The following is a 27,538-nucleotide window of genomic DNA, read 5'->3' on the forward strand; positions in this document are numbered from 1 at the left end:
GTTATCTAGGTCCAAATCCTGCCTTACCCCTTCCACTGAGCCTCTGGTCCCCAGTTGCTCTATAATCACAGAGGCTCAGATTTGGAAGGAACCTCAGAAGGCATCCTATGAAGCAGCTGGCTACCCAAAGCAGAAACTCCCATCACCCCCACTCACTATCTCAATGACAATCCTTTAAATATTTGAAGACAATTTCTTTCTCCTCTGAGATTTCTCTCCTTCAGGCTAAACATCTGCAGATCCTTCAACCAATCTTTCATTGGCCTGGATTTCTCCCATCTCCTAAGCTCTGTCACACCAAGCCGGCACTTAAGCATTAACTAATTGGTTGGTATGTGTGTAACTTCCTCCTTCTTAATTAGACTATAAGCATCTTGAGAGCAGGTTCTGCTGAGCATAGCAGGGCTATCAACAAATATTTGTTGGATGAACTATTTTTTTAAAAGAAAATACTATAGGGAAAGACCTATATGGGTTAGGGTAATGTAGACATGACACGGGCCTTGAAGCTGGCCCTGTTCTCTCTCCCAAATTCCCATCCCACATCACCAACTTTCTATTGGACATTTGGAACCGGATGTCCCAGAGACATGTGAAACTGTTGAAAACCAAACTTATCTTACCCACATCATCACATCCCCCTCATGACCTCAATTTCTGGCCATTCTTCCAGTCCAACTCCAGTGACCTTCAACTCCTCACATTCATTCACCCCAGAGAGACAATCAGTTGTCAAATCTTGGTCATTTCTACCTCCAAACATCTCTGAAATAGATCTCCATTCCCAGAGCCACCACCCCAGCTAAGGCCCTCATCAAGTCCTCAATGACCTATCCAATAGCCTCCTAAGTGCTTTTCCCTGCTTTGAATTTCTCCCCGCTTCAAGCCATCCTCATATATCTAACAAAGCCATTTTCTTAAAATTCAAGTGTGACCATGTTAGTCAATAGGCATCAATGACTCTGTATTATCTGCAGGACGAAATAGAAACTCTTTTTGTCACTTCAAGTCTTTCACAACATGGCCTCATCCTGCCTTATCACACAGTACTCCCCTCCATAGAGTCGCCAGGTCAGCTATTTATCCTATGAACCATTTTTCAAAGATGATATCCCATTTCCATCTCTACTGTCCACCCTATTTGGAACGTTCTCTGGTTTCTTTTAAAACTCAGCTTAAGCATCATCTTCTGCATTAAGCCTTTCATGATACACCCTTCATCTATTGGATGTCTCCTCCTACCCACACAAGGGTACCTTGTATCTATCTCCTATGGATTTGTTTAGGATATAGACTATATAACTGCCTGGGCTGCTAGATGGTGCAGTGAATAGAGCACTGTACTTAGAATCAGGAAGACTCATCTTCATGAGTCAAATCTGGCCTCAGATATTTATTAGCTGTGTGACCCTGGGCAAGTTTAATCCTGTTTGCCTCCGTTTCCTCATCTGTAAAATGAACTAGAGAAGGAAATGGCAAACCACTCCAGTATCTCTGCCAAAAAAACCCAAAATGGGATCATGAAGAGTCAGATATGACTGAACAACAACACATGCTGCTTATTCTATTAGAATGTAAGCTAGCAGAGGTCAAGGACTGTGTGTTGTTGTCTTTGTATCCCCAGAGTCTAGCAGAGTATCTGGTGCATAGAAGGCACTTAGCAAATGGCTTGTTGATCAAGTGTTTGATGACTGGGAACCTGTATAACTCATAAGGAGAAGATGATCAAGCGGTCAGAGGTGGGAATGAGTATGGGAAAAAGGAATACTGTGTAGGAGAGGGAGATGAAGGGGGAGGGAAAGGAAGGAGAAGGTAGGCAAAATGAGTTATGTAGGCCAAGGCTGATCTCCTCATCCCCTTTGCAGATCCATTCATTATTCAGGACTTCCTTTCCTTCAAGCAGACCTTTCACAGGTTCCCACAACACAGATCTGATAGAAGCCCTGTCTAGTCCCTCAGCCTCTCTCATCTATCATTCATTGCTCAGAATTTCAGCTGTACATTCCAAAAGCCAAAGGATTTATCAACTTCCCTTTTGACAACAGGTGATGGAGAACACTATCCAAGTTACATAGGGCAACTTACCCTGCCATTCCTTCTCAGAGCCCCTGGAGCAAAGTTAAGGCTGAAGAGACCCCTCTAGAAGGCAGAAGAATATTATGGAGAGAGCCCTACTGGGAAATGGTTTTAGCTGCAGCTCTAAGCTGTGTGACCTAGTCATTTCTTCTTCTAAGGCCATAGTTACTCAACCTGGCAAATGAAGGGAAAGGCTTTATAATGCAAGCTGTCCATAAGTGGAACAGGTTGCCCTCAGGCAGTAACAGATTTCCTTAGAGCCCCTCCACACAAATGATGCTCTTAAGAGGTGGGGAACCTTCAGCCATATGTGACCCTCTAGGTCCTCAAGTGCAGCCCTTTGACTGAATCCAAACTTCACAGAATAAATTCAGGGATTTGGGCCATGGGTTTCCCACCTCTGATCCAGCCAGATGAACTTTATAGTTGTTCTCTATCCATGGTAAGGATCTACATCATCTGATTCCATATGCCTTTCCATTAGTTGCCTCCAAGTCTGGAACGCACTCCTCCCTCACCTCCCTCGCTCAGAATTCCTAGCTTCCTTTAAGCCTACAGCTTAAAGTGATACTTTCCACATGAGGTATTTCTTTGTCCCTACTAACTGCATGTTACTTCCCCACACACAAAATGATCTTGTACCTATTTTGCATATACTTCATATATATCTATCCATACATGTACGTTGGCTCCCCTAACTCTACTGGAGGGCAGGGATGGTTTCATTTTTTGTCACTGTATCCCCAGATACAGAGACAGAAGCATCATGGAGGTGACATGGAGGGGAAGAGGCATTGAATCTGGAGTTGGAAAATCTGGGTTCAAGTAACAGCTCTGTTATTTACTATCTTGGACCTTGAGCAAATTAACCTGTCTGGGTCTCAATTTCCTTATTTATAAAATGAGGAGATTGAACCAGATGGCATCTAAAGTTTCTTTCTGGCTCTAAATATATCATTCTATAATCTTGCTCTAGGATCCTATTATCCTGGAACTAGGCCACCTAGAGAAGTGTAAAACATAGGAGGAAAACGATGCTTGAACAAAACTATCAGGAAAGACAGAAGCTGAACAGATCCCCAAGGTCCCTTCAAGTCACAGAGCCGTCCGTGCATTCATTTGATGTTTCTATTCTGCCATCCATATGCTGTGAATATGGTCCCTCCTAGCATTAAGTTGGGTTAATGGATTGGGTCTACATAACTTTCAAAATGTGGATGAATAGGGGTGGCCCGATAGCACAGCAAGTAAGAGCACCGGCTCCAGTATTGGGATAACCTGGAGATCGAATCCCAAGCTTAGACACTTAGCACCCACCCAGAAACACCTAGCCGTGTAACCTTGAGCAAGTTACTTAGCCCCAATTGCTTTAAAAAAAAATGTGCATGAATAGGAAACTGCAGGAGAATGTAATCTCCTTGAGGGCAGGATCTGTCTCACTTTTGTCTTTATGGCCTTCTAGCATGTAGCAGAGTACATGGCACCTAGCAGCTGTTTAATAAATATTTATTGATGGATTGATATGATTCTTTGCAAACCTTAAGGTACTATATTGATGTGCAGAGATTTCCTCTACCAATACAAGCCAGCATATTCTCTGAAACTTTAAGTCTTGAAGAGTTTCCCAGAGCACTGTTAAGTGCTTTTAAGTTAAGTGACTTGCTCAAACTCACATGGCAAAATATCAATGATCAAATGAATAAAACATTTATTAAGGATTTATCAGGTTCAAAGCACTGCACTACATTCTGGGGATGCAATAAGAAAGTAAGACAGTCCCCTGTTCTTAAGGGACTCCAAGTCAAGGAGCTAGGAGATAAAGATAAAAATGTTGGCAGGGGAGCTCTTCCCACTCCCAGTATCCCCTTTCCCAACTCTTCCTAGATCCAAGGATGTGGATATATAGACACCACTCTGGAAAAGGACCCATACAAGGTTCTGGATAGGGGGCCTGGATAGGAAAAAAAAGGGGGCAGGGGTAGGGGTAAGGGAGAAAGGGGAAATTTTCAAGGAAGGGACAAAATGAGACCAAGAGTACCGGGGTAGGGGGGAGGATGTGATTTGTGCCTCCAACCTGGTGACCTTGGGTCTCCACTGACTTCATTATGGCTTTTCCCTTTGGACCTGTTTATTCAAGTGAATGACCTCCATCCTGATCCTGGATTATCCTCTGTGGACTTTGGGAATTAACTTATAAAGAGAATGATGTCCAATTTCTAATTTAAACCAAATAATCAGTATTGCCTTATTCTGCTTTAAGGTTCAAATTTCTTAGTGGGCTAGGAACAAGGAGGGCTTGTTCCCCCACCTTTGGGGAGCTATAAATGCAACCACATAAGAAAATCATTTCCATTCCACATTTTTAAGACATTCATTGGAAAAATCAACTTGAGACCCTGCACTTTCTCAGTCCTCCAAGACTCCATCTTGTAAAATATACCTAGAGGGTTCAACAAGTTTATGCTCTCATGTGGGCAGAGAGAAGTCAAAAATAGTCTCATCATTTACAAGAGAGTGAAGTGGAAAGGGAGTTGAGCATGGGACATGGGACTAGGGTTCATTTTCTGGCTCTTCTACCTGCCACCTGTGTGACCTTGAGCAAGTCAATCTCTATAAGTCTGAGATCTGTAAATGGGGAGGTTGGAATATATACATATATATATATATATATATACACACACATATATGTATATGTATATATATATACGTGTGTGTGTATACACTTTGAGATTCCACTCAGCTCTAGATGTATAATCTGATTGTAGAAAGGGAAAACCCAGGCTTTCAGAAAGAATACATGGAAAAGGATGCTGTGGGTAAGGTGGAGAGCTGCAGGGAAAGAAGTCAAGCTGCTTCGTGACAATGAAATATCAATATAAAGGGAAGCATCTATTCATAAGGCCAACTCAGATGAGAAAGAAGGAATAATAGAAATTTTTCAGCTGTCATCGTCTGTTGGTCAGAAGCTGTCACTTGCATCTGTCATTAGCTGACCCATGTACTCCTAATCTCCTGCTCAGCCTGGACTAACCCATTGCTATCTATCTCTACAGAGACTAGAGAGACATTCGTGTTCCTTCTAAAATCACAAAATGGAGAAAATGGGGAAAAATGAAAAAAAAACACAGAATGGAACATCCACAGAAGGGACCTCTGTGGGTCTCTCCACTAAACCTCTGGACTGGAGGAATATCCTATCTAGCCTCCCTACCAGGCAGCTTTTGCTGAAAAAATGCAATGAAATGAAGCTCACTGTCTCTCAAGGCCATGTCCTTGGGCATGTTTCCTATTGTTAGAAAGTGTTTCCCATCAATCCACTCTAACAAGTGTTTCTCAAGGACCATGCTGAGGATACAAAGACAGCAGGAAAAAAAACAATCCTGGCTTCAAAAGTTTAGATCCTACTCAAGAGGAATGCTTTATATGGAGCTGAAATCTAACTCCCTCTAACCTTCACCCCCTGACCCTAGTTCTGCTGTCTGGAACCACACAAGTCTCTTCTATCTTCCACATGATAGCAGTTTAGATATTTGAAAGCAACAATCCTGACTCCTGCTAAGTCTCCTTTTGCAATTAGCACTGTCTTTTCCAATTAGAATAGCCTCACATCTGTTCAAGTCTTTGCATCTTTTACTTTTATTCCCTCTAGGTCTTTTAGTTATGGTCTTCATGCCTGGCTCTTGACCACCTAGATCCTAGACCCTTGCCTGGCCAAGGACAAGAAGAGACCTCCCTCCTTATGGAAACTGTAAAGGCAGTCAAATCATAAAGACAAATTCCACCCAACAACTTTCTGTCTGGAAAGAAATAGGAAAAGGGAGGAAACAAGCATTTATTAAGCACCTACTGTGTGACAGGCACCATGCTAAAGTTAGATACCATATAGTTGGGGAAACTGAAGCAGACAGAGGTTAAATAACTTGCCCAGGATTGTGCAGTTAATGTGTCTGAGGTCAGATTTGAACTTGGGTCTTCCTAGATCCAAGCGCAGCCCTCTAACCACTGTCACCTAGATGTCCCTTCACTATCTCTGTATACTGTAATTATAATTGTTCTACATTAATCTGATACCTTGACTATTAATCTGATATCATTAACCTGATACCTTTACTAGACCTTTAGTAACTCCTTCCCAGGACTCCTAACAGTTCTGCCATTACTACCACCTTCCAGGTCTATTTCCACTCCTAAGAAACCCCTAAATCTATCCCCTTATTCTTTTCTTCTGACCTTAACCCAATTTGGGATCAAGAAGACATGTGTTTGAATCTTGATAAATGGTGTAAGATATTGATCTATGCCCAATTTCTGCCAGACTTCTTTCCAGCTTTTCCAACAACTTTTTCCCAAAGAATGAATTTTTATCCCTCAAACTTAGGTCTTTATACTTGTCGAACACAAAGTTACTATAGTAATCTGCTGCTGTAAATTTTATATCTACAATCCTATCCCAGACACTTCATATCTGAGACTCTGACCAAGGACAGTCCAACTTTGTGGGTCTGAGCTTCCTTATCTGAAAAATGGTGATGATAATAGCACCCACCTTCAAGTATTGTTTGGAGGGTCAAATTAGGAGGAGAAGGATGACAAAGATGACAAGGAGGAAGAGAGGCATTTACATTGCACTTCGAGGTTTACCAAGAACTTTCATGTCTCAGTTGATCCTCACAATACTCAGAGATAAAGAAACAGGCAGAGAGAAGGGAAATGATTTGATGTCTGAAGCAAGATTTGAACTCATATCTTTCTGGCTCCAAATCCAGTCTGCTACCTACTACCACCTAGTTTCTGTATGTAAAATGCTTTGCATACCTTAAAATAGTATGTAAGTGTCACTATTAAAAATAAAGATAAAAATAATAATAAAGCAGGTGTTTAGGGAGATCTAGTTCTAACATCACACTCTACTGCTCTAAAGAAAAAGGTTACCTTTTCCCTAGTTCAACTGTGGGAAGTGGGAATCAGACAGTTAAAAACACAAGGCACTAGTGCCCATCCTGAAGCCTAGAGGGGCACCACTCATTGGGGTACCTGTGGGACTCCTGGGACAGAGTCCATCCTGAAGGAACCTTCCCGGATGCTGATGCCATAAAGGGAAAGTAGTCTTATCTGCAAAGCAGAAGGCAACATTCCGAGCCAGGAATGGCTCTTGGGATCATTTGCCTGGCACTCAGAAGTTTCTGAAGATTCCTCCCTCGGGGCTCTGTGTCTGACGTTGGAGGAAGTGTGGGTGACATCAGCCCAATCTTCCCCACTGAGGTGCAAATTTCCACCCACCTATAAATAACTAGTTTTGAAACCACTTCAGTGGTCTGTCTGGGTAGAGCCAGGTGCAGGCAAAATAATCTTGGAGAGAGGGGGAAAGGAGGGAAGAGTGGGTGGAGCCACTCTGCAGGAATGTATAAATAAATTACCATCCTCTTCCTGGGCTTCTCATGTGACTGACAGAAAGAAGGATGCCTACCCTGCAGACCAATAATCCCAGAGTTTATTCTTAATATAAGGATCCTAGAAATGGACCTCAAGTAGAAAAAGGTGAGCAGGATTTCAGGTGAAAGGGGTGATCCAGGACACACATACAAGAAATAACTCGGGCAACTCATGGGCTCATTCTGTCTAAAGGCATAGAACTATAGTCACCCGTTAAAGGGTAGCTGGATGGCACAATGGATAGAGCACCAATCCAGAGTCAAGAAGACCTGAGTTCAAATCCAGCCTCACACACTTACTAGCTGTGGGACCCTGGGCAATTCACTTTATCCTGTTTGCCTCAGTTTCCTCATCTATAAAATGAGCTGGAGAAAGAAATGGCAAACCACTCCAGTATCTCTGCCAAGAAAACTCCAAAAAGGTCCATGAAAAGTCAGACATGACTAAAAATGACTAAACAATAGCCTCAGTGTACTGCTTCTTATTTTCCAAAACTCTTTTGACTCTCACAATTCACACACCTTCCTCCCCCACATGAAATATGCAGAGAAGAAATTATTATCCCCACCTCACAAATGAGGAAACTGAAGGCCCGGGTGTTGTTACCTACAGTGGGAAAAACTGGATGGAATAAGAAGATCTGGGCTCAAATCCTGCTCTGTAACCTTCATCTCATCCCCCATCTCATCTCAGCCTCCTGGCTTCCCTGGCTTACTTCAAAGCTCAGCCAAAGGCCAGCTTTCTCTTAAAAAAAAACCTTTCCCAAGCCCCCTCAAACTAGCACCTTCCCACCATTGATTCTCTCCAATTTGTTTGTCTCTTGTTTGCACTTAGTGTCCCCCTCTAGACCATAAGCTCCTTGAGGGCAGGGACTATCCAAATCCTTTCTTTGTACCCCAATGTTCGCCACACTGCCTGACACATAGTAAGTGTGAAATAAATACTAGTTTACTGACCCCTTGTTCTTCAGACTGCTCCCTACAGTTTGAGACCTATAAAAGTGATTTATTTTCTCTGGGCCTCAGTTTCCCCCTCTGTAAAATGAAATCCCTTCCAGTTCTCAATTCAAAGATTCTGGGAATTGTCTAGGTTCATAGTCCTCAATAAGAGGCAGTTCTCAGGCTTAGAACAGAAGAATTGGAAGGAATATTTAGAGGTCAAAATTTAATCCTTCTATTTTACTGATAAAAACACAAAGCGAGCCTAGTAAGGGAAAGTGACGTGTCCAAGGAAACAACAAATTAGTGGCAAGAGGAAAAAGCAGCTTGACATGGTGGTCAAAGTGATGCCCTCTGACTCAAGGCAGATGTGGGTTCAGGTCCTGACAAAGATACTTACCAATCAATCATCATCCATTTATTAATCACATATTAATTACCAAGTGCCAGGCACCATGGTGCTAAAGATTGAAAGACAAGAATGGACTAGTCCCTGGCCTCAAGGAACAGATGTTTTATTGGGGAGCCAATATATGCCAATATATCCAGAACCACTTGCAAAATAAATGCAAGGTAGATTGAGAGACAAGGTTCTAGCTAAAGGGGGATTCAAGAAAAGTTTCATGTATTGGTATTCCTTGAGCTGAGTCTCGGAGAAAGTAGTTTGACTTCTGAGTCAAAAGCCTTCGTGAGGCTTAGTTTATCAAAATGAGTACAATAACACCTGGATCACTTACCTCACAGGCTTACTGGATAGACAGTAAAGAAAGACAATCCATACAAAAGACTTAGCAAACCTTAAACTCTCTCTAAAGGAATGGAAATTAGCACTAGTTAGCATGACAGAGGTAAGAGGAGACCCTAGACCTTCCCTGGTCCAGGCCACCCCATAGTGAATACTACACAGGGTTCTCTCACCCATACTTCAAAGAGGTGGTCATGACTTGTCAACTCAGAGCATCTTACCTGGGCTTGGGAACAACATTTTCTCAAAACCCCAAATAAACATCTCACTGGCTCCAAGTGGAGATGTGAGTCCTCTTTCTCCAGCTCCTCGGAGGCCAAGGGACAAGGATAGAGCTCTCTCCTTTGGGGGACTACAAATATAGCCATGTTATAAACTTATATCCCTCCCACCTTTTCAAGGCATTCATTGTAAGAACAACCTAGGACTATTCCTAAGCAGGAGAAGCTGAGGTCTGGTTCTGGGACATTCAGGGCCTTCAGCTAATCCTCTTTGCTGCTTTATTACTTCTGTTATGAAATAGAAACGAGATGGGACCAGAGTTTTTGGAAAGAGTCTGTTTTGTCCATTTAAACCTGGAAGAGATTTGAAGAGCATCTAATTCAAGGACTCCACCTCCATTTTACAAATGAGAAAACTAAGACCAGGAGTTTGTGTGCCTGTGTGCCTCAGGTCACACAGCTAATAATTGGGAGAGACAAAAAGCAAACACAGGCTCTGACTAACAATTGGTCCTTTTGGAAGCCATATTGCACTGCTCTGCCATCTATTTTCGAAGACCTTGCTGAGCTGCATTGTCCTAACCAAGTGACTTAACCCCTGTCTGTTTCAGTTTCCTCATCTGTAAAATGAAGACAATAGCTCCTCCCTGCCAGGTTTTTTGGGAGGATCAAATTCGATAATATTTATAAATCACTTGGCACAGTGCTTGGCACACAGTGAGTGTTTAACAAATGCTTATTCCCTCCACTTCTCAAGAAAGTAAAATATTTGTTGACTTTGGGGGGGGGTAGTCTCCTGGTTAGGGCAATTGATTTATATTAATTATAATCAATTTATTTATATCGATTAAATTCACATATGAAATTAGGCAGAGTTAGATTCACAACTACAAGGATCTGAAAGGTTAAAGTCCTGACTCTAACTAACATCGATTTGATTTTTGGCCCTGGGGAAGTCAACTCTCAGAGGTTTAGGAATCACTAAGACTAAGTTGCAGACAAGTGACCCACCTTCATTGGTGGAAGGGAGTTTCCTTACCTGGGAGTTCCCTATCATCATGATATCACAGGTCTAGAGTCTCTGTTCTTACATTCGTACGTATCCTTTTTCTCTATCTATCTCCCATTTTTCATCAGTAATAACCTGTTTAAAGAAGCTTGAATAGATTGAGTTATTTTAATCACACAACATAATTTTTTCTCATTTTTACTTGCTTATGTCTGAGGCTGGAGCTGAACTCAGGTCTTCCTCACTCTGGGCCCATTATTTTATTTACTATGTCACTTAACTGCCTCTAGAGAATACTAAAATTGATATAATTCATTTCCTCCTATAGTATACCCTTTGGTCACTGGACAAGATCACACATTAATAGTGCTAGCAAACAAGGTGTGAGTCTTAGCACCCTCTGCCCCTTTCTTACCGCTGTGAGTGCAGAAATGGAAGACTGAACAACATTTGTCCTGTTCTTGTTTTGGTGGGTCATCCTGGCCAAAGAATCTGTCAACTACTGGCAGGTCTATTGAGGAACAGCCCTCTACTGGAGAGTAGTCTCGGGACTTGGCTGAGCTGATCTTCAGAAAACAAGCTTGGTCTGTTGCTGGAATCCCTGTCCAAGCCTTTGCAGGACAGGGAAACTTGCCACAGCTTCTACTACCTGTTACATACTTCAAATACTCCAGGTCACCTCCACGCCACCATCAGGCACTGGAGGAGAATCAAGAAGAATTTCTCTTTCTGTAGCACATTTAGGTTTGCCAATCTCTTTCCCAGCATCTCTAAAGGATGACATTCTTGTTATTATCTCCATTTTACATATGAGGAGACTAAGGAATAGAAAACCTCCGTCACATAGCTATTGAGTGTCTGAAGCAGAATTCACACTGGGGCAAGATCTTATGGCCTAGGTTTTATCAAAATCTTTTTTTTTAAGCAATCAGGGCTAAGTAACTTGCTCAAGGTTACACGGCCAGTTATTTCTGGGTGTGGTGCTAAGTATCAGAGCCCGGATTCGATCCCCAGGTCATCCTGACACTGGGGCCAGTGCTCTTACTCACTGAGCCACCTGGCCGCCCCTAAGCAATTGGGGTTAAGTAATTTGCTCAAGGTTACACGGCCAGGTGTTTCTGGGTGTGGTGCTAAGTGTCTGAGCCCGGATTCGATCCCCAGGTCGTCCCGACACTGGAGCCAGTGCTCTTCCTTGCTGTGCTACCTGGCTGGCCCGGTTTTATCAAAATCTTACATAGAAAGCCAATCACTTTACCAATACCAGGTAGGACCAGAGTTGTGGGTCCCTGTATATGTCAGAGGAAGGTCTTCCTGGCTTGAAGACCAGTTTTCTATTCACTTTACTACAATTCTTGATATACATTTCAATATTTCTTTATATGCAAAGGTGCAGACTTCCATACATGTATATGTATATTGCATAGAGTAAAATTCCTGTATTTAAAAGGAGAGAAATTTCCCTTTCCCATCTCTCCCACTACATACACTTGTGTATTTGCATGCACACACACACGTGCGCGCGCACACAGTTGGTGTGCCCCTTTCCTTCAGCTTGATTCTTACAAAATTAATGTGAGATTGTCTTTCACAACACTCAGGAGTATCAGTGTCTTCCCCCTCCCCTGTGCCTCTTTTTCTGCAAATGCCATCATGAAATATGCAGTAATATGGACACCCAACCAGCAGTCTGTAAAACACTACCATTTTCAAAACATGCATCGAGCAGTGAGCTTCTTAGGAGATTCATGGAGAAGCACTGTGTGTGCCAAGCCCTAGCTTTGGCCCAAGTCCTCTTGGCGATTCAAGTCTTCTTGGTGTTTCCAAAGCCAAGTCAGGAATTTTTGTGGAAAGATGGAAGTCACCATGTGCCAGACTCCCTCAGGGCATGGGGGCACTGACACAGGGCTGGTCTTCTCTTGCCAATCCATTCCTCAAAGTCTGCTGCAAATCCCAAGTCCCCTCATAAGGCTTTCCCTGATAACAGCAGACTACTTTCTGACTGCCCATAGCACTGGTAAATATTCATGATATTTTAATGTGTCATTAGAATCAATTTAATGCTTGGTCTATCACCTTGTATTATTTTATAAATGCTGTTACATAAGTGTAAAGTCTTGAAATTATAGATTTAGACCTGGAAAGGACCCAAGAGATCATTCAATCCAATGTCCTCATTTTAAAAACGGTGAAACTGAGTCCAGAGAGAAGAAGTAATCAGCTCAAGGTTACCTAGGTAGTTTCCAAGGCAGAACTAGAACTCAGGTCTCTCTGACTCCAAGCCCAGAGCTCTAGTTACAGTGCTATGGTCTTACTGTAAATAGAATGGCCTTAGTTTCAAAAGTCCAAGCATGAGCATTTAATAACTGTATGGCCCTAGATAAGTTGCTTGACCTCTCTGATATTTACGTTTTTACCAAATCTGGACTCTTTTGCCCAAATGGAGAAAGAAAAAGACAACTAATATAACTGAGGAATATCCATAAGGACAGTCCTTGACTCCAAAGGAAAGCTACCAATTTTCTAAGTTTAAACTTATGTGACCTAATTTTGAAGTATTCAAAGGCAACTGGAATTTGTTTATCCTATAACAGAGTATCCAAATCACTTTGCCTTCCAATATTTTTAGGTCATCTAGAATAAGTAAATTAGACAAATTTAACTAATTTCCTGGGATTCAGCTAATCTATACCAGGCAAAAAATGAAACCCAGGAATGGCCCAGGTGTCAGTGAAATGAAGAATGGCCACATCTCTTCTACCTTCTTTGTATGGGTTTGTTCCATTGATTGCTGCTGTGCTAACATCCTATAAAAGTTGTAGTAAGCTTCAGGTGAGTGTGACTATATCTCTTTTTCTTCAATTTGCCAAAGCTAACTACTTATTCTATAAAAAAGGAAGGGAAATAATATGTGCATATCACCTACCTTGCAGGGTTCTAATGGGGAAAAACTATCAAATTTAAGGCACTACAGAAATGTGAGTTCTGTACATTGTGAGGGAGGGAGATACACCTAAATGAGTATAGTTAAGACACTTAACTTTGTTGACCTTAGTTTCCTGTGTCCTAAAATAAAAATGTTGATCTCTAGTGATTCTTGAAGGCAGAGACCATGTCCTATACTTCTCCAAATGTTCCCACAAGACAAAGTTTATAGTAAGAGTATACAGGTCAGGGTGCGTCATCCAATTCAGGGCTTCCACAGGGACAAATACCTAAAATGGTGCAATAAGCGTTTGTACTCCTGGAAGGAAAATCAGATGTCACCCTAGAAGTGAAAGAACTGAGGCCCAGGTCTCCACTTCATGAAGCTAGAAATGTCTGTCACTGGGACGTAATTTCTCATTTCTATCTATCATTTGTTGAGATCTTCTGCTTCAAATTAGCTGGCCTGTGAACAGGACAGCTAATTTATGCATACTTATGAATGCATTCATACAGAGTGAGTCCTAATCCTGTAAACCAGCCTGCTCCTTCCTCACATCAGCAGAGAAGAGGTATGGAATGTCAGAACCATGCCAATAAGAATGTCAAGTCAAAAGACCATTAACATCACAGTATAATTTAGCTATCAAACTAGCCAGCTCAAAGTATTTTTTTTTCTGAGCTAGTCCAGTAATTCCACTGAAGCCAACCTCTGTGAGTATTGAAAAAAAAATTTGTGGAGGAATTAAAAAACAACCCCCTTCCCATTGTTACCCCAAATTAGGCAACCTATCACAAAATTGTGGCTTTTGTAGGAGGATACTAAGGACTACAAGCGATACCGTATTTTCTGAGTCCAATCTAGCCGTATCCAAATGGCTCCCATGCTAATCCTGGGTCCTGATGGAGAACTCTTCTTCTCCACTATATGTTCCTTGAGGGAAACCAGGCCTACCAACCACACCTACCAGTTTCAGGAAGTGTGTCATGGTTCCAGCATGGATGAGTTCTTCATTCCAACTGAGCCAACTGCCTCAGAAGGTCCCACTGCACCTTCTACTGTAATAGGAGTCCCTTATATCTTTAGGACAATAATTATAAAGTGCTTAGCACACTTCCTGGCACATAGCAAGCACTATATAAATTTTAGGAATTATTCAGTGAATCGTGTACAGTCACAAGGTGGGCAATGGCAGAGCCATTCCTGACTGCCGGTCTTGAACATTCTCTATTAGATAACTTCAGCATTTTTTGTTGTTCTGTTGTTTCAGTCATGTCCAACTCTTCATGACCCCATTTTGGGTTTTCTTTGCAAAGATACTGGAGTGGTTTGCCATTTCCACCTCCAGACTTAAGTATATCACTTCCTAACCATATGTAACCTCGGGCAAATAATTTCATTTCCCTGGGATTCAGCTTCCTCATCTGGAAAGTGAAAGGATTAAAGTAGACAGCTTCTACTGTCCTCTTGAGACCCAGATCTATGATCTCATGATCTCGGGATTCTTGGAGAGCAGGCACATTGGACAGCTCCCTCCAATGTATTCCCTTCTATCAAGTTGTTTCTCTTCCATCTTTCAAAGTTTGTGGGCTCTTTTCTCCTCTAGAAAGCTGTTCCCATGAGAGGAAGCACTGACTAATTGAGAGTGCATTGGACTTGGAGCCAGGAAGGGCCAGGTTCATATCTGACCTTGGAAAGTTACCGTATCATAATATGCAATTCATTTAATGTCTTTGAACCTCACTTTTCACAACTATAAGAAGGTGATAATTATACCTATAGTACATATGAAGCTCAACAGAGACAATGCATATAAAGCTCATTGAAGTTTAATACTTATTTGACCATTTGTAAAATGATGGCCCTCCCCCCACTTCCTAACCCACAAATATTCATGTTTTCACATGGGAAGGGAAGAAGCAGTATGAGTTAGAGGAAAGAAAACTGGCCATGAAGTCATGAGATCTTTTGTATAATTCTGACTGCTCCCCAAAATTACTTAATTACCTTGGGCAAATCACAACCTCTCTGGACCTCAATTCCTTCATGTGTAAAAATGGGGATAATAAAAATGCCCTACCCACCTCCCAAGACTTCTCTCCCACTTTGGTCATAGACTTGCAGTTAGAAAGAACCTCAGAGAACATCTAGTCCCACGTCCTTTTAAAAAAATGTTATGGTCATCTTTTGTCTTTATACTGTATGTATTTCTTCCCTATCCCCTCTTAGTAAGCCATCAAAAGACTTTAAAAAAGCTTGGAACATAGGTGAAGGAACTTTCTATATCCTATACCTTTGTAATAAATCAGAGACACCATGGTATAGTGAATAGCATACTTCACTTGACCTCAGAAAGGCCTGGATTCAAATCTTACTTCTAAGGTTTGCCAGCTGTGTGACCCTGGGTAAGTCATTTAATACCTCAGAGCCTTGGGCATCTTCCTAGGACTTATTTTTAAAAAATTTTAAAATAAATAAATAAATAAATTTGTTCAGCAAAACTTACTAACACACAAAACTAATCTGACACTATAGGTAGTGTTTCATACCCACAATCCTACCCTTCTGCAAAGAAGGGAAAGAATTTCATTGGCATATCTCTTTAATGATTATAATAACAGTGACAGTGATGACGATGATGGTGATGGTGATGATGATGCCTGTGACATTAGATTGGGAAATTGATCAGATATGCCTGAATTATAAAAACAACAATAATAATAATGATGATTATAACATAAGATATGGGAAACATAAAAACATATCTTAATTTTAATAGTAATAATCATAACAGCATTTATCTAGTACTTTGAGGTATTTTACAAATATTTTCTCATTTGATCTTCACAACATCTCCTGAGATATAGGTGCTATTATGATCATTGTACAGATGAGGAAGTTGAGGAAAAACAAGGTTAAGTGACTTGCCAAAGGTCACACAATTATTAAGTGTCTGAGTCTGGATTTGAATTCAGATCTTCCTGACTCAAAAGTCCAATACTGCCCACTGGGCCACCTACATGCCTAAGTTTATGGCCAAATTTGGTCAGTATAAATTTAGAAATATTCCATTTCCTTTTTTTTCTTGTTGCCATTCTTTCCATTTATATTGTTGTTTGCAGTCATTGTGTATCTTGTTTTCCTGATTCTGCTTACTTTATTTGCATCTGTTCATTTAAGTCTTCCCATGCTTTTCTGCAAATATCATTCACTCCTTCTTATAGGGCAATAATATTCTACTACACTCACATCTTACAATTTGTTTATAATAGCACCTTTGTAATAGCAAAGAAAAAAAAACAAAGTCAATTTTAATATAGGGCCCAATGGGCAAGCATCTGTCTGCTTTCTTTCCAGTTCCTTCATTGCTACACTCGGTAGCAGTAAAAATTATTACCAATATGTTGGTGTACATGGGGATTCCTTTGAGTGTGTACCTAGAAATGCAATCTCTGGCTGCAGGTAGAATCTGAACCCAGGTCTCAGATTCCAAATTTGTTGCTCTTTCTAATGTATAAAACTGTGAAACTTTTTAAATTATATTCCATCTCCCTTTGAAGCTTGGAACATAGGTGAAGGAACTTTCTATATCCTATACCTTTGTAATAAATCAGAGATACCATGGTATAGTGAATAGCATACTTCACTTGACCTCAGAAAGGCCTGGATTCAAATCCTACTTCTAAGGTTTGCCAGCTGTGTGGCCCTGGGTAAGTCATTTAATACCTCAGAGCCTTGGGCATCTTCCTAGGACTTATTTAAAACATAATAGCATAGAGGGTTACAATCTGCACTGGTGGAAGGGGCTTCCTATGCTGCTCTTATCACTGAGCTCATGGACCCTCCTGAAGTACTCGCAGTACAGAGGAAGAATAAACAGAACCCTGGGCTTGGAATAAGAAAGACCTGAGTTCAAATTCTACTTCAGACACTTACTAGCTATGTCACTCTGGGCAAGTCACAACCTTTTTGCCTCAGTATCCCCTATTGTAAATTGGGGATATTAAAACTACCTACTTTGTAGGGTTGTGTGAGGATCAAAGGAGATAATAGTTGTTTTAAAAAAAACACTTAGAGTGCATGGCATATAGCATGTCTTATATAAATCACTATTTTCTTTCCTCTTCCCTAAGTCTCTATGAAGTAATCATTATGTGTTTAGTTGGGTTGGGGTGGCAGAAATGAACGTCTAATTCTTTGGGTATGACAGGTGGGTATATACAGTCACGAATTGAGTCTTGGTGGAGAAGAAAGGCTATAGAGATAGGATCAGCATCCTTGCAAGGGCAGAAGCTTGCTGGTTTTAGTGATTCCATAACTGAGCATAACAGTCTTGACCCATGCTATTGGGGCTTTATTTCCATAAATTCAGGGAAGGCTTTTTTTTAACCTCCAATAAGTTACACAGATAGACTCTACAGCATCCAGCTGCATGCAGTAAAGAAAGTGCTTGTGGCAGGTTATATCTGGGACCTTTATTAAATGTTTACATTCTCTAACTTCAATAATAAATATGTCATTGGTCATATTGCTTCTTAAATCCATTAAGTGATCCCAAGATAGATGCTGGTTCTGGCCCTGGCCTTGGATGGCTCTACAGGCTCAACCCTTGGCAAGACAGGGGACTGGGCTGTTTGTCATCAATGCTTTCCAGAGTGTGCCCTACTCCTAGTCAGTGTCTTGATCCCCACAGCTCCCCTGTGCAATGGAAAATATACTGGATTTAGAGATAGCAGTCATTGGTCTGAATCCCAGAGCTGCTCCTTTCTACCTGTGTGATCTTGAGCAAGTCATTTAAAATCTCTGAGCCTCAGTTTCCTCTTCTATAAAATGAGGGGCTTAGACTAGTTGACCTCTAAAGACTCCTTCCAACTCTAAATCTATGAGTCCCTTGTCTCTTTTGGGCACAGAGCATTTTCACATAGCTTTTCCAGAACAAAGCTTTTAATAAGCTCATAACCAATTGCCATTGGCCTCAGTTTACTTATCTCTAAAAACAAGATGGCTACATTTGATGATCTTGTAAGCTGATGGTCACTGGAGTCCAAACCATTTCAGAAATTTCAGCCATTCAGCTCCTTCAAGCTTTTTATCTATAACTCTACAAGATACTGAGAAATGTATGTATTTTTATGCAAGATGGATTTACATTTAAATGAGGCCTGAAAAGAGAAGGCAAAGCTTAACTCCAAGAAATGACCCCATGAATCTGCAACTTTAGAGATAAGTAAGTTTGGTAGATTTTTTTTGGTAGTAGTATTAGTGTTGGAAGTGAGGGTATTGCCTCCTAATCAAACCCTGTATGTAAACATTTTATCCATTCTCTCTACTCTGAGGGCTAGATTAAAGATGATGATGATGATGATGATGATGATGATGATGATGATGATGATGGTTATCTAGGTTTACCAAAAAAATGCAAGTTGGAAAAGCTGATATAAATATTTCAGAGAATATGCAACAGTGAAACTCACAGAGATATCCCAGAAATCAAAAGAGGATGAAAGCTGCAGTGGGTTCACAAAAAGCTGGCCTAGGCCCTAATGTTGATCAATGGGTGGCTTCAAGGGCCATCTCAGTGCATGCTAAGCATCCTTACCTCAACCCTCAGTGTCTTCCCTCAGACACACACACCCCTATTCTCAGCCTTCTAAAGAGCAGTCCCTTCACAGACCTAGAGTTCAGGCTACAAGACTCTATGGCTCCTCCCTCTCCTGGAAGATCTAGAACCTTCAAGCCCCAGCTGCCTCATTCCCCCAATTCTCACCCCCAAAATCTCCGGTCAGTCCCAGTGCCTGAAATTCACAATCAGGTTCCAAAACACTTTTCCAGCCTTATTTTCCATTATTCCCCTTTTGCACAGTGTTCCCACTGGAACTGGAAACAGAAAGCTTGTTTGCACTTGGGCTCTGCCTAGATGATCGAGGAGGGTCAAGACTCTTCTCTTTCTTGAGTCCCTGTTTACCCATATGTAAAATAATTACCAATTTCTGACTTAACGGCAGAGACCTAGGTTTAGAAGGAACTTTAGACAGCATTTAATTCAACCTCCTCATTTTACAGATGACGAAACTGAGACCCAGAGAAGTTAACTGACTCAAGCTCCCAGAGATAGTAATTGGCAGTCACTATTTGAATTTGGGACCTATGACACCAAGCCCAGGCTTGGAGATAAGGTTGGATTTCTAAGGTTGTAGGTCGCATGTAAGTGCCCAAAGTGAGATTCGAACTCAGGTCTTTCTGAGTCCAAGCTGAATATTCTTGCCACTATGTTTATTCTTAGTGCTTGCTACTTCCGCCCCCAAGTAAGCATTAATTTACTTCTTTGTCTCTATATTGCACACCTCCAATAGAAGGTAAGCTATCTGAGGAAAAGGATTATTTTGTTACTGCCATTGTATCCTTAGGAATTGTTATAATGCCTGGTATACAAAAGGTGCATAGTAAGTGCTTTTTTATTGAGCTGGAATTGGGTGTTAGAGACTTTTCTGTTTTCCAGAGACTCAAAAAAAATGCAAATATCCCTGAGACAGGGAACACCATAGGCTATTATTAGCTGACATTTGGGAGATAAGCTGACAGTCAAAATTATGGCCATTAGGGGAAAAAAAGATGCAGGACAGACACCTGGGAAGGTGGGAGGCACCAGAGAGAAGGAGAAGGAACTAGAGGAGGAGGGGGAGAAGAGCAAGAAAAATGTCAACTCAGTTCTGAGGCTCAGTCAGGGGAGGAAGAGTCCTCAGGCCTGGTAAATGACCAGGGCAACAAAGGCCAAAGGCAGGTGGAATGGAAAGAGATACCAGCTGTCCTGGCCCTGTCAGCCTCCTTCCCTTCCCTTCCACCCTCAGTCAAGAGCCCTGGCCTCTGCATATCTATATCACCGTGCCCCAAGAGATTCTCTTACCTAGAAGGCAGTCACCAGTCTGAGGCACAAAGAAAATAAGGCTTGGGGCTGAGAGGTAACAAGCTCATTACAGAAAACCAAGGCAGAGAAAGAGAAGTCCATTCAATGAAGCAGCTACCAAAAGGAGAAACTGAGGCTTAGGACATAGCATGGGCATGGGTGCTAGTACTACACTTTCAGAGGTCAAGACACCTGAGTTTGAATTTTGCTTCTAACACTTATTAACTACGTTATCATAATCAAGTTACTTGACTTCCCAGACTCAGTTTCTTCATCTGTAAAATGGGAATGACAATGCTCAGAATACCTGCTTTCCAGGGTTGGATGAGGAAACCATTTTGTAAACCATACAGCACTACAGAAATGCTGTTATTAATACACAGCAAGGTGCCGGACAAGATAGCATCACTTTCCCTACTTTGTCTGTCTCCAGCTCAAAACCCTGAGTCTGCCTGGCCAGCCGCTGGGACCTATCTGTTGAGTTCTGTAGAGAATTCCAGCATTGGTCTTCCTACTAGGTAGATGCAACAAATGTCTCAGTCAGTCTGTTAGTCAATCAATATGTATTTATTGGGTATATTATTATACACTTAGCTCTGTGCTGGAAGCACCCTGATAAGGAATAAGGAGAACTGAACCTAATACAGAGAATTATAATACAAGGTCCCCATTGACATGCAGTTAATAATTTAAATAGATACAGACATAGACAGAGAGACAGACAGACAGACAGACATAGCCAAACAGACAGAAAGATAGAGATAGGAGAAAACAGTACTGAGCTTCAATGCTTGCTAGTCATGCTAATTAATGTTCACAAACCATTTAAGGCAATGGCTGTACAATGAAATGGACACTGGATTTGGAACCAGAGGCCCCAGGCTTGAATCCTGGCTCTGACATTCACTAGCTGTATGACCTTTGGCAAGTAATTTAACCTGAACCTCAGCTTTCTCATCTATGGCAAAACTAACACTTGTCTAGGGTTCTTATCAGAGAAGCACAGTAAGTTCTATAGGGATGAGCTGTTCTGTTAGGCAAGTCACCTGGCCTCTCAGTGCCTCAGTGTCTCTAGCTGTAAAATGACAGCACTGACCTGAATGGTCACTAAGGCTCCCTCTTTCTCTAAACCCTAAATCCTATGATTGTGATGAATGATGCACAAGAGACAATTAGAGCATATTTAAATGCTAGAGAATTTATTATATTAAATATAATCTGAATTCAAAACAGGGAAATATCAATGTGGAGTGAAATCATTAAGTTTTCCTTATCCAGATGACCCTGGAGATTCTACCAATTAGTCCTACTGTGTTTCCTCGATAATAAGACACTGTCTTATTATTTTTTTTGGACAGAAAAACACCAGAGGGCTTATTTTCAGGGGAGGGCTTATTTTAATGAACATTGACAGCAATTTTAATAAACAGGTAAATGTGAACAAAAAAATGTACCTTTATTCAATAAGCAAATCACTGGGGAAGAACAGGATGACGCGCTCACTGCTGCAGCTCTGATTGGATGCAGCTCGGAGCGTGGCGTGAGTTTCACCCGGGGGGGAGGGGACGGTGCATACAGAGGGTACCGTAATGTAGCACAGGGGATCACCTTCACTACAGTAGCAATCTCAATAGGGCTTATTTTCGGGGGAGGGCTTATTTTAGAGGAATCTTACACAGTAAGGGGAGGGCTTATTTTCGGGATAGGTCTTATTATCAGGGAAACACAGGTAGTTCTGATCTTTGAAACTAGAATGTCCCTCTCCCATTTGTGAAATAATTCAGATACCTAAAGATAGAAATCTTATCTCTCCATCCCTCAGTCTCCAGATTAGACATTCACCCTTGGGTGAGAAAAGTCAGTCATAAGAACATTCAGCCCTATCTAGCCCTAAATCTATGATGCTGTGATCACAGACTTTGGAAGCAGAAGGAATAGTAAAAGTTATGTAGTCTAACCCTTCATTTTACAGAGGAGGAAACTGAGGCCTAGAGAGGGAAAGTAATTTGTCCAAAGAGTAAGCATCAGAAGCTCAATTTGAACCCTGTGCCTCAAAATCTAAACCCAGTGGTGTCTCCCAACCACTGCCTTTGCCCATCACACAGATCTCCCTCCTCTGGATTCTATGTGTAAATGCCCTGTTTATCCCAGCAAGGCCAGAATGAGACATGAGTGCAATGCAGTAGAAGGAATGCCAGATTTGGAGTAAGAGACCCTGGGTTGGCAATCCTAACTCTACTCCCTCCCGCTTCTGTGATCATAGAACAAACGCCTTCAGCTCCCTGCTCCTCAATCGTCACTGACCTCTTAAATGAGGGTGTTAGACTGGATGACCTCCAAGGTCTATGAGCCTATGACACTGAAGATATAACTGGAATGATGTTCCCCGACAATAAGTAGTTCCCCTTCTGAGCAAGACATGCCCATGCAGACAGACAGACAGACAAACCTATTCACACCAAGCAGAAAGGTGCCTACAGGGAAGGGCCCCAAAGAGGCAGGAGTTCAATGAGTCACCATGACAGGCTTTCCCCTTCAGCATTCCTACACTTGGGCCACTAAGGTTGACAGGTTTTCCCTCTGCACTCTTCAGTTTTCTTCTTCACCCATTCCCTCCTAGTCTTAGGACCTGCTTCTGTCTCGACATACTCTTTCCCTATGTTCTCTTGGGCCTGACTCAGGCCTTCACTCTGTACTCTCCCACATGACCATTCATCACTACATGCTATCGACCTTGCAGGTTCTGTGATTTCCTTGGTTTGGGTCCTCTTTTCCCAAATGCAGATCCTCAATTCTCTCGACCCTAGGAGACGGTCTTTGCAAGTTTCTACAGCTAGAACCTTATGGCTAACCTAGTGGAGGGCCTCTGAAGTCAGAGTCTAGTCCTGGGACAAGACACATATATTCTGAAGCCAAGCACATTTCTCAGTCTTTCCAGCTCAGTAGACTTTGCCAGGACTTGTGCCCCCTGGCAAAGCCCTCAAGGGCCCAGGTTCAGTCCCATACCACAATGACTCCTTCTTACTCTGTTGACCAAAAGTGCAAAGGGCACTGGGTAAACCAGCCCTTAGGCCTGCAATGTCATCTCTTCCTTCGAGGATCCCTTTATCTTTTTCATCCCAACTCCTAGAATCTCAGGATTCCTAGAGACCATTAGTTCAACTCTTTTGCCTTTCCAGGAAACTGTGGCTTCACAGAATCCCCAAATCTCAGAATCAGAAGGGCACTCAGAGGCCATCTAGTATACCCTATGCCTCAATAAGAACTCCCTTTAAAGTGATCATCTGTCCTTTGTGGGAATATGGTCACTGATGGGGAACCCACTACCCCGAAAGCCCACTGCACTTTCCAAGAGTTCTAATTGCTAAGGAGTTTTTCCTTACATCAATTTTAAATTTCCTTCTCTGTGTTTTTCTGTATTTTCCTTCCCTGTAAATTTCCAGCCATTTCTCCCAGTTCTGCCCTCTGGGACCAAGAAGAACAAGTCAATTCCCTCTTCAACAGGACTGTCCTTCAAACAGCTGCAGATAGGGAAATCTCTTGCCTAATGAAAACCCCCAGTTCTTTCAACTCATCCTTATGTGGCATACTCTCTAGTCTTCTCACTTTCTCCTTTTATGTCCTTCCTAAAGTGTGCTTCCCAGAACTGATCACACTATACCAAAGGAAGCCTGATTAGGACGAAAGACAGCAAAACCTCTCATCGCCCTTTTCTGGACATGGCTCCATTATGAGTGGCCCCACATGGCAAGAAACAAAACTCAGACCTCCCAGCCTCCTGTTTCCTTTTTCCTGGGTTCTGAACAAGGACAGACACGAAGAGTTCCCAAAATAATGTCTATAACAAAGTGAAAAAGGTATTTCTACCTGTTCCAGGCTTGGCACCAACCCATGCCCTGGCCAATGACCACAGTTCTGTCCTCATGAATCTAAAAGAGCCCTACATCTGCAGGAAAGCAACATGGGAATTGCTTTGCCAGATGGACCCAAGAGACTTTAAAATGGAGTGGGTGCTGAGGCTTTATCTTTCTATGAAAGTCCTCTGCCTCTTGCCACCTGCCTCAACCCATAACTGCCCTCATATCATCCCTAGACAGCAGCTGTAGGACTCAAGAACTCCCAGGGATTCCCAGCAAAGTCTGAGGCATAGAGGTACCCTGGAGATGGGTGAGGAGGCTTCAGAAAAGTCAGGATTTCGCTCCGATTTTTAACACAGTCAAGACTTTTTTTTAAGTGGATACAAACATAATAGTCTAGTGTGGCCCCTCTTCACCCTGCAGAAAAGTTCCTGTAGAATACATTTCACTAAATGGAAAGATGAAACTAAGAGTCTTTGGTGTGCTCCAGCCCACTGCAAGGTAACAACATCAGGGTGGGGGCTCAGAGAGACAGGAGCAATGCAGCAGCTGTTTCTAGGATCTGGGGGTGGGGGTGGAGCCATGCTTGCACATGAGACAAACAAAACAGGGGACATGAAAACAGAGGACCCTGAAGCACAACAAGGTTTCCAGTGAACAGCTGGCCACTGAAATAATGACACCAAAGGGTTGGTTTCATGTCAAAGGAACTGATCAGACGAGGAAAACAAGGTTTCGGTTTCTCTCCTCGTCTAGCTGACAGCCTGCAAACCCTGCTGCTCCTCCAGCAAAGGGATACTGCTCCCAGACCTTCCAAAGCTTCTCTTGTCTGATATTCAGGATGCGGTGGGCACCTCATTCGGCCGAGCTATCTCTGCCGATCTTGGCATTTCAATTTTAACACCTTTTTTTTTTTGCTCTTTCCCAGTCTCCCCCTGGACTGCTGCCTCTGTAGCCCCTCAATTCTCAGGTTTTTCTCGTTCCAGCCCTACTTTCAAAATAAAAAGGAGGCTTCCGTCTAGGGCCATCAGAGGGCTTGGGGTTTGTAATTCCAAGGGAGTGGCACCTACCTTCCACAGGTGAGGTCTTCAAGCGCCGACAGATCCCTTCAGTGTCCCCATAGGTCTCCTTGATTTTGACCACAGCCTCTGTCCCCCGAAGCTCCATGAGGGAGCGGAGTTCCTCCATTGTACACCCAAACTCGCCTGCATGGTTGGCCTCATTTCTTTGGTTCTTAGAGTAAAAGTCGCTGTTGGTCATGTCTCCCATTTTGGCTGAGGCTCCTGCTCCACTTTGGGCAGATCCAAGATTTTTTATTTTTTTATTTATCTATTGATTTTAAGGGAGGGGAAGAAAGAAGTAGGTCCCCAATTAGAGCTATAGGTCTATACAGCTTTCAGGAAGGAAGCAACTTTAGCAACTCTGAGCAGTCGGCTCCAATTCCAAGGGAGAAAATGGAGATGGGCCAGTGTGGCAGCGGCTGTGGCAAGCTCGGAAAGGAACACCTCGACACACAGGGATCCCAGTTCGAAGGTCAGTGGTGGTGGGTCTCAAGACTGCAGACCCAGGCGTCCCCATTCAGCGCTGCCCATGCTGCTGCTCCCCAGGGCTGGCGTCTACATGGTCATGGCCCCTTCCTGGCACCTATGGGAACAAACACAGAGCAGAAGTTAAGAGAGAGGCTTCCTTTGGTTAGGAAGCCATTTTCTCTACCTTTTTCTCATCTACACCCTCACACACAAGACTATTCATATATGTACCTCCATCTCTCTCTGCACATCCTCACACAAGCATGCCTGCCATTCACCACATCTCTCTCTCTCTCTCTCTCTCTCTCTCTCTCTCTCTCTCTCTCTCTCTCTCTCCTCCCTCTCCCTATCCCTATATACAGCCAACCACCCAACCCCAACATAAATGCGGCAACTCCCCACCTACCCACACATTCTACCCACATATACCTCTTCAGGAGCACACCCTCACAAACACTCTCCTGTGATTTTTATCTTTAAATCTCCTTCACATCCACACTCACTAGTATATAACCACTCCCACACAGAAGGAAGGAAGGAAGGAAGGAAGGAAGGAAGGAAGGAAGGAAGGAAGGAAGGAAGGAAGGAAGGAAGGAAGGAAGGAAGGAAGGAAGGAAGGAAGGAAGGAAGGAAGGAAGGAGAAGCTTGATCAGAGAAATCTAAATCTACCCCCACCAGACTGACAAGGTCCCTGCTCTCTCCAGGATAGAAGGCACAGCCAAGTGAGTTGCACACCGGCCTCTCCCACAGCAGCAGTCCTCCTTACTTTAATCAAGTCCCAAGAGCACCCGCTAAATGAGACAGCTCATGCATATTAATAAGGAAGTCATTAGTCCAACAGCTTCGTGGCCTCCAGCATGAGATCTAGTTCTCACTGCTCTATCAATCTCTCATCTGACAAGCACCAAAAAGTCCCACAAGACCCATCAAGGCCAAGAAAGTAATTGGGCCCCCATTCTTTGGGGTTGGGTCCATTATGGGAACCATTTGTCAGTCCAAGGACAGAGGAATGAAAGAGGGGAAGAGAGAGAATAAAATTCAGGGGCAGTTCCCTTGCCAGCCTGGAAGGCAGTCAGATAAATGTATCTGCAGCTCTTGCCAGCCCAAGAACCAAATCCCCCAAGGGGACACCGAATACCTACCTGCCGCCAGCCACAGCAAGCATTGGGTGACAAAGAGCCTGGAAGTAGCAATGGCTTTCTCTCCTTCCCCCGGTTTCAGCCACACCTGAGAGCTAGGGATGGGGCACCATGCCACATGTTCTAGGAATGGGCATGAGGCAGCCAACACAGGTGCCCCAGAGAGGAGGCACGGATGGAGGACAGCCAAAACTTTTCATGCTTTTTTCCTCCTCTCCATTTTTCTTTCTTTCTCCCCACATATTTTGTCTTCTTCTTTTTCCCCTTTCATTTTTCTTTCTCTCTTTTTCTTATTCTCTTCCTTTTTTCTCTCTCTTCCTCTATCTTTCTCTCTCATCAAGGGGTTTCAGGTACATTCCATTACATTAATCAACAAGCCTTATATAGAACAAAAAAAAAAAAAGCGCTAGCTCTGAAATCAAAGAACCTGGGCTCAAATCCCACCTCTAACATTCACTACTAGTGTGACCTTGGGCAATTAACTTACACTCCCTGGTCTCTATGTCTGTAAAATTAAGAGCTGGACTAGATGGCCTTTAAAATCCCTTCCAATTGAAGAGCTAAGATCCTAGAGGTTCTAAGTGCTTGCTCAGGATGGACCACGCACTATTCTAAGTACTGGAAAAACAAAGGAAAAGCAAAAACACCCCCTGTCTTCAAGGAGCTTACATTGAATGGACATAAATAGATACTTTCAAAATACATAAAGTAGATGGAAGGTGATCTTAGCAGGGAAAATACTAGCAACTGAGGGGACCAAGAAA

At 42.6% G+C, this 27,538-nt stretch overlaps 1 protein-coding gene across 3 annotated transcripts in view; it reads right to left on the reverse strand.

Moving 5' to 3' along the window:
• ATP2B2 (ATPase plasma membrane Ca2+ transporting 2) overlaps positions 1 to 27,538 on the reverse strand; it is a 423,952-nt gene that overhangs the window by 250,501 nt on the left and 145,913 nt on the right. For all 3 annotated transcript variants that reach the window (XM_069083950.1, XM_069083948.1, XM_069083949.1), the window contains exon 2: positions 25,177 to 25,750. In XM_069083950.1, coding sequence (XP_068940051.1) covers positions 25,177 to 25,375 — 199 coding nt within the window. In that variant the 5' untranslated portion in view covers positions 25,376 to 25,750. The remainder of the gene's footprint in view (positions 1 to 25,176; positions 25,751 to 27,538) is intronic.

The sequence above is a fragment of the Petaurus breviceps genome, unplaced genomic scaffold, assembly GCF_028583685.1.
Source record: "Petaurus breviceps papuanus isolate PSGF00001 unplaced genomic scaffold, PetGlider_PUasm1.0 174, whole genome shotgun sequence".
In the NCBI taxonomy this organism is placed as follows: domain Eukaryota; kingdom Metazoa; phylum Chordata; class Mammalia; order Diprotodontia; family Petauridae; genus Petaurus; species Petaurus breviceps.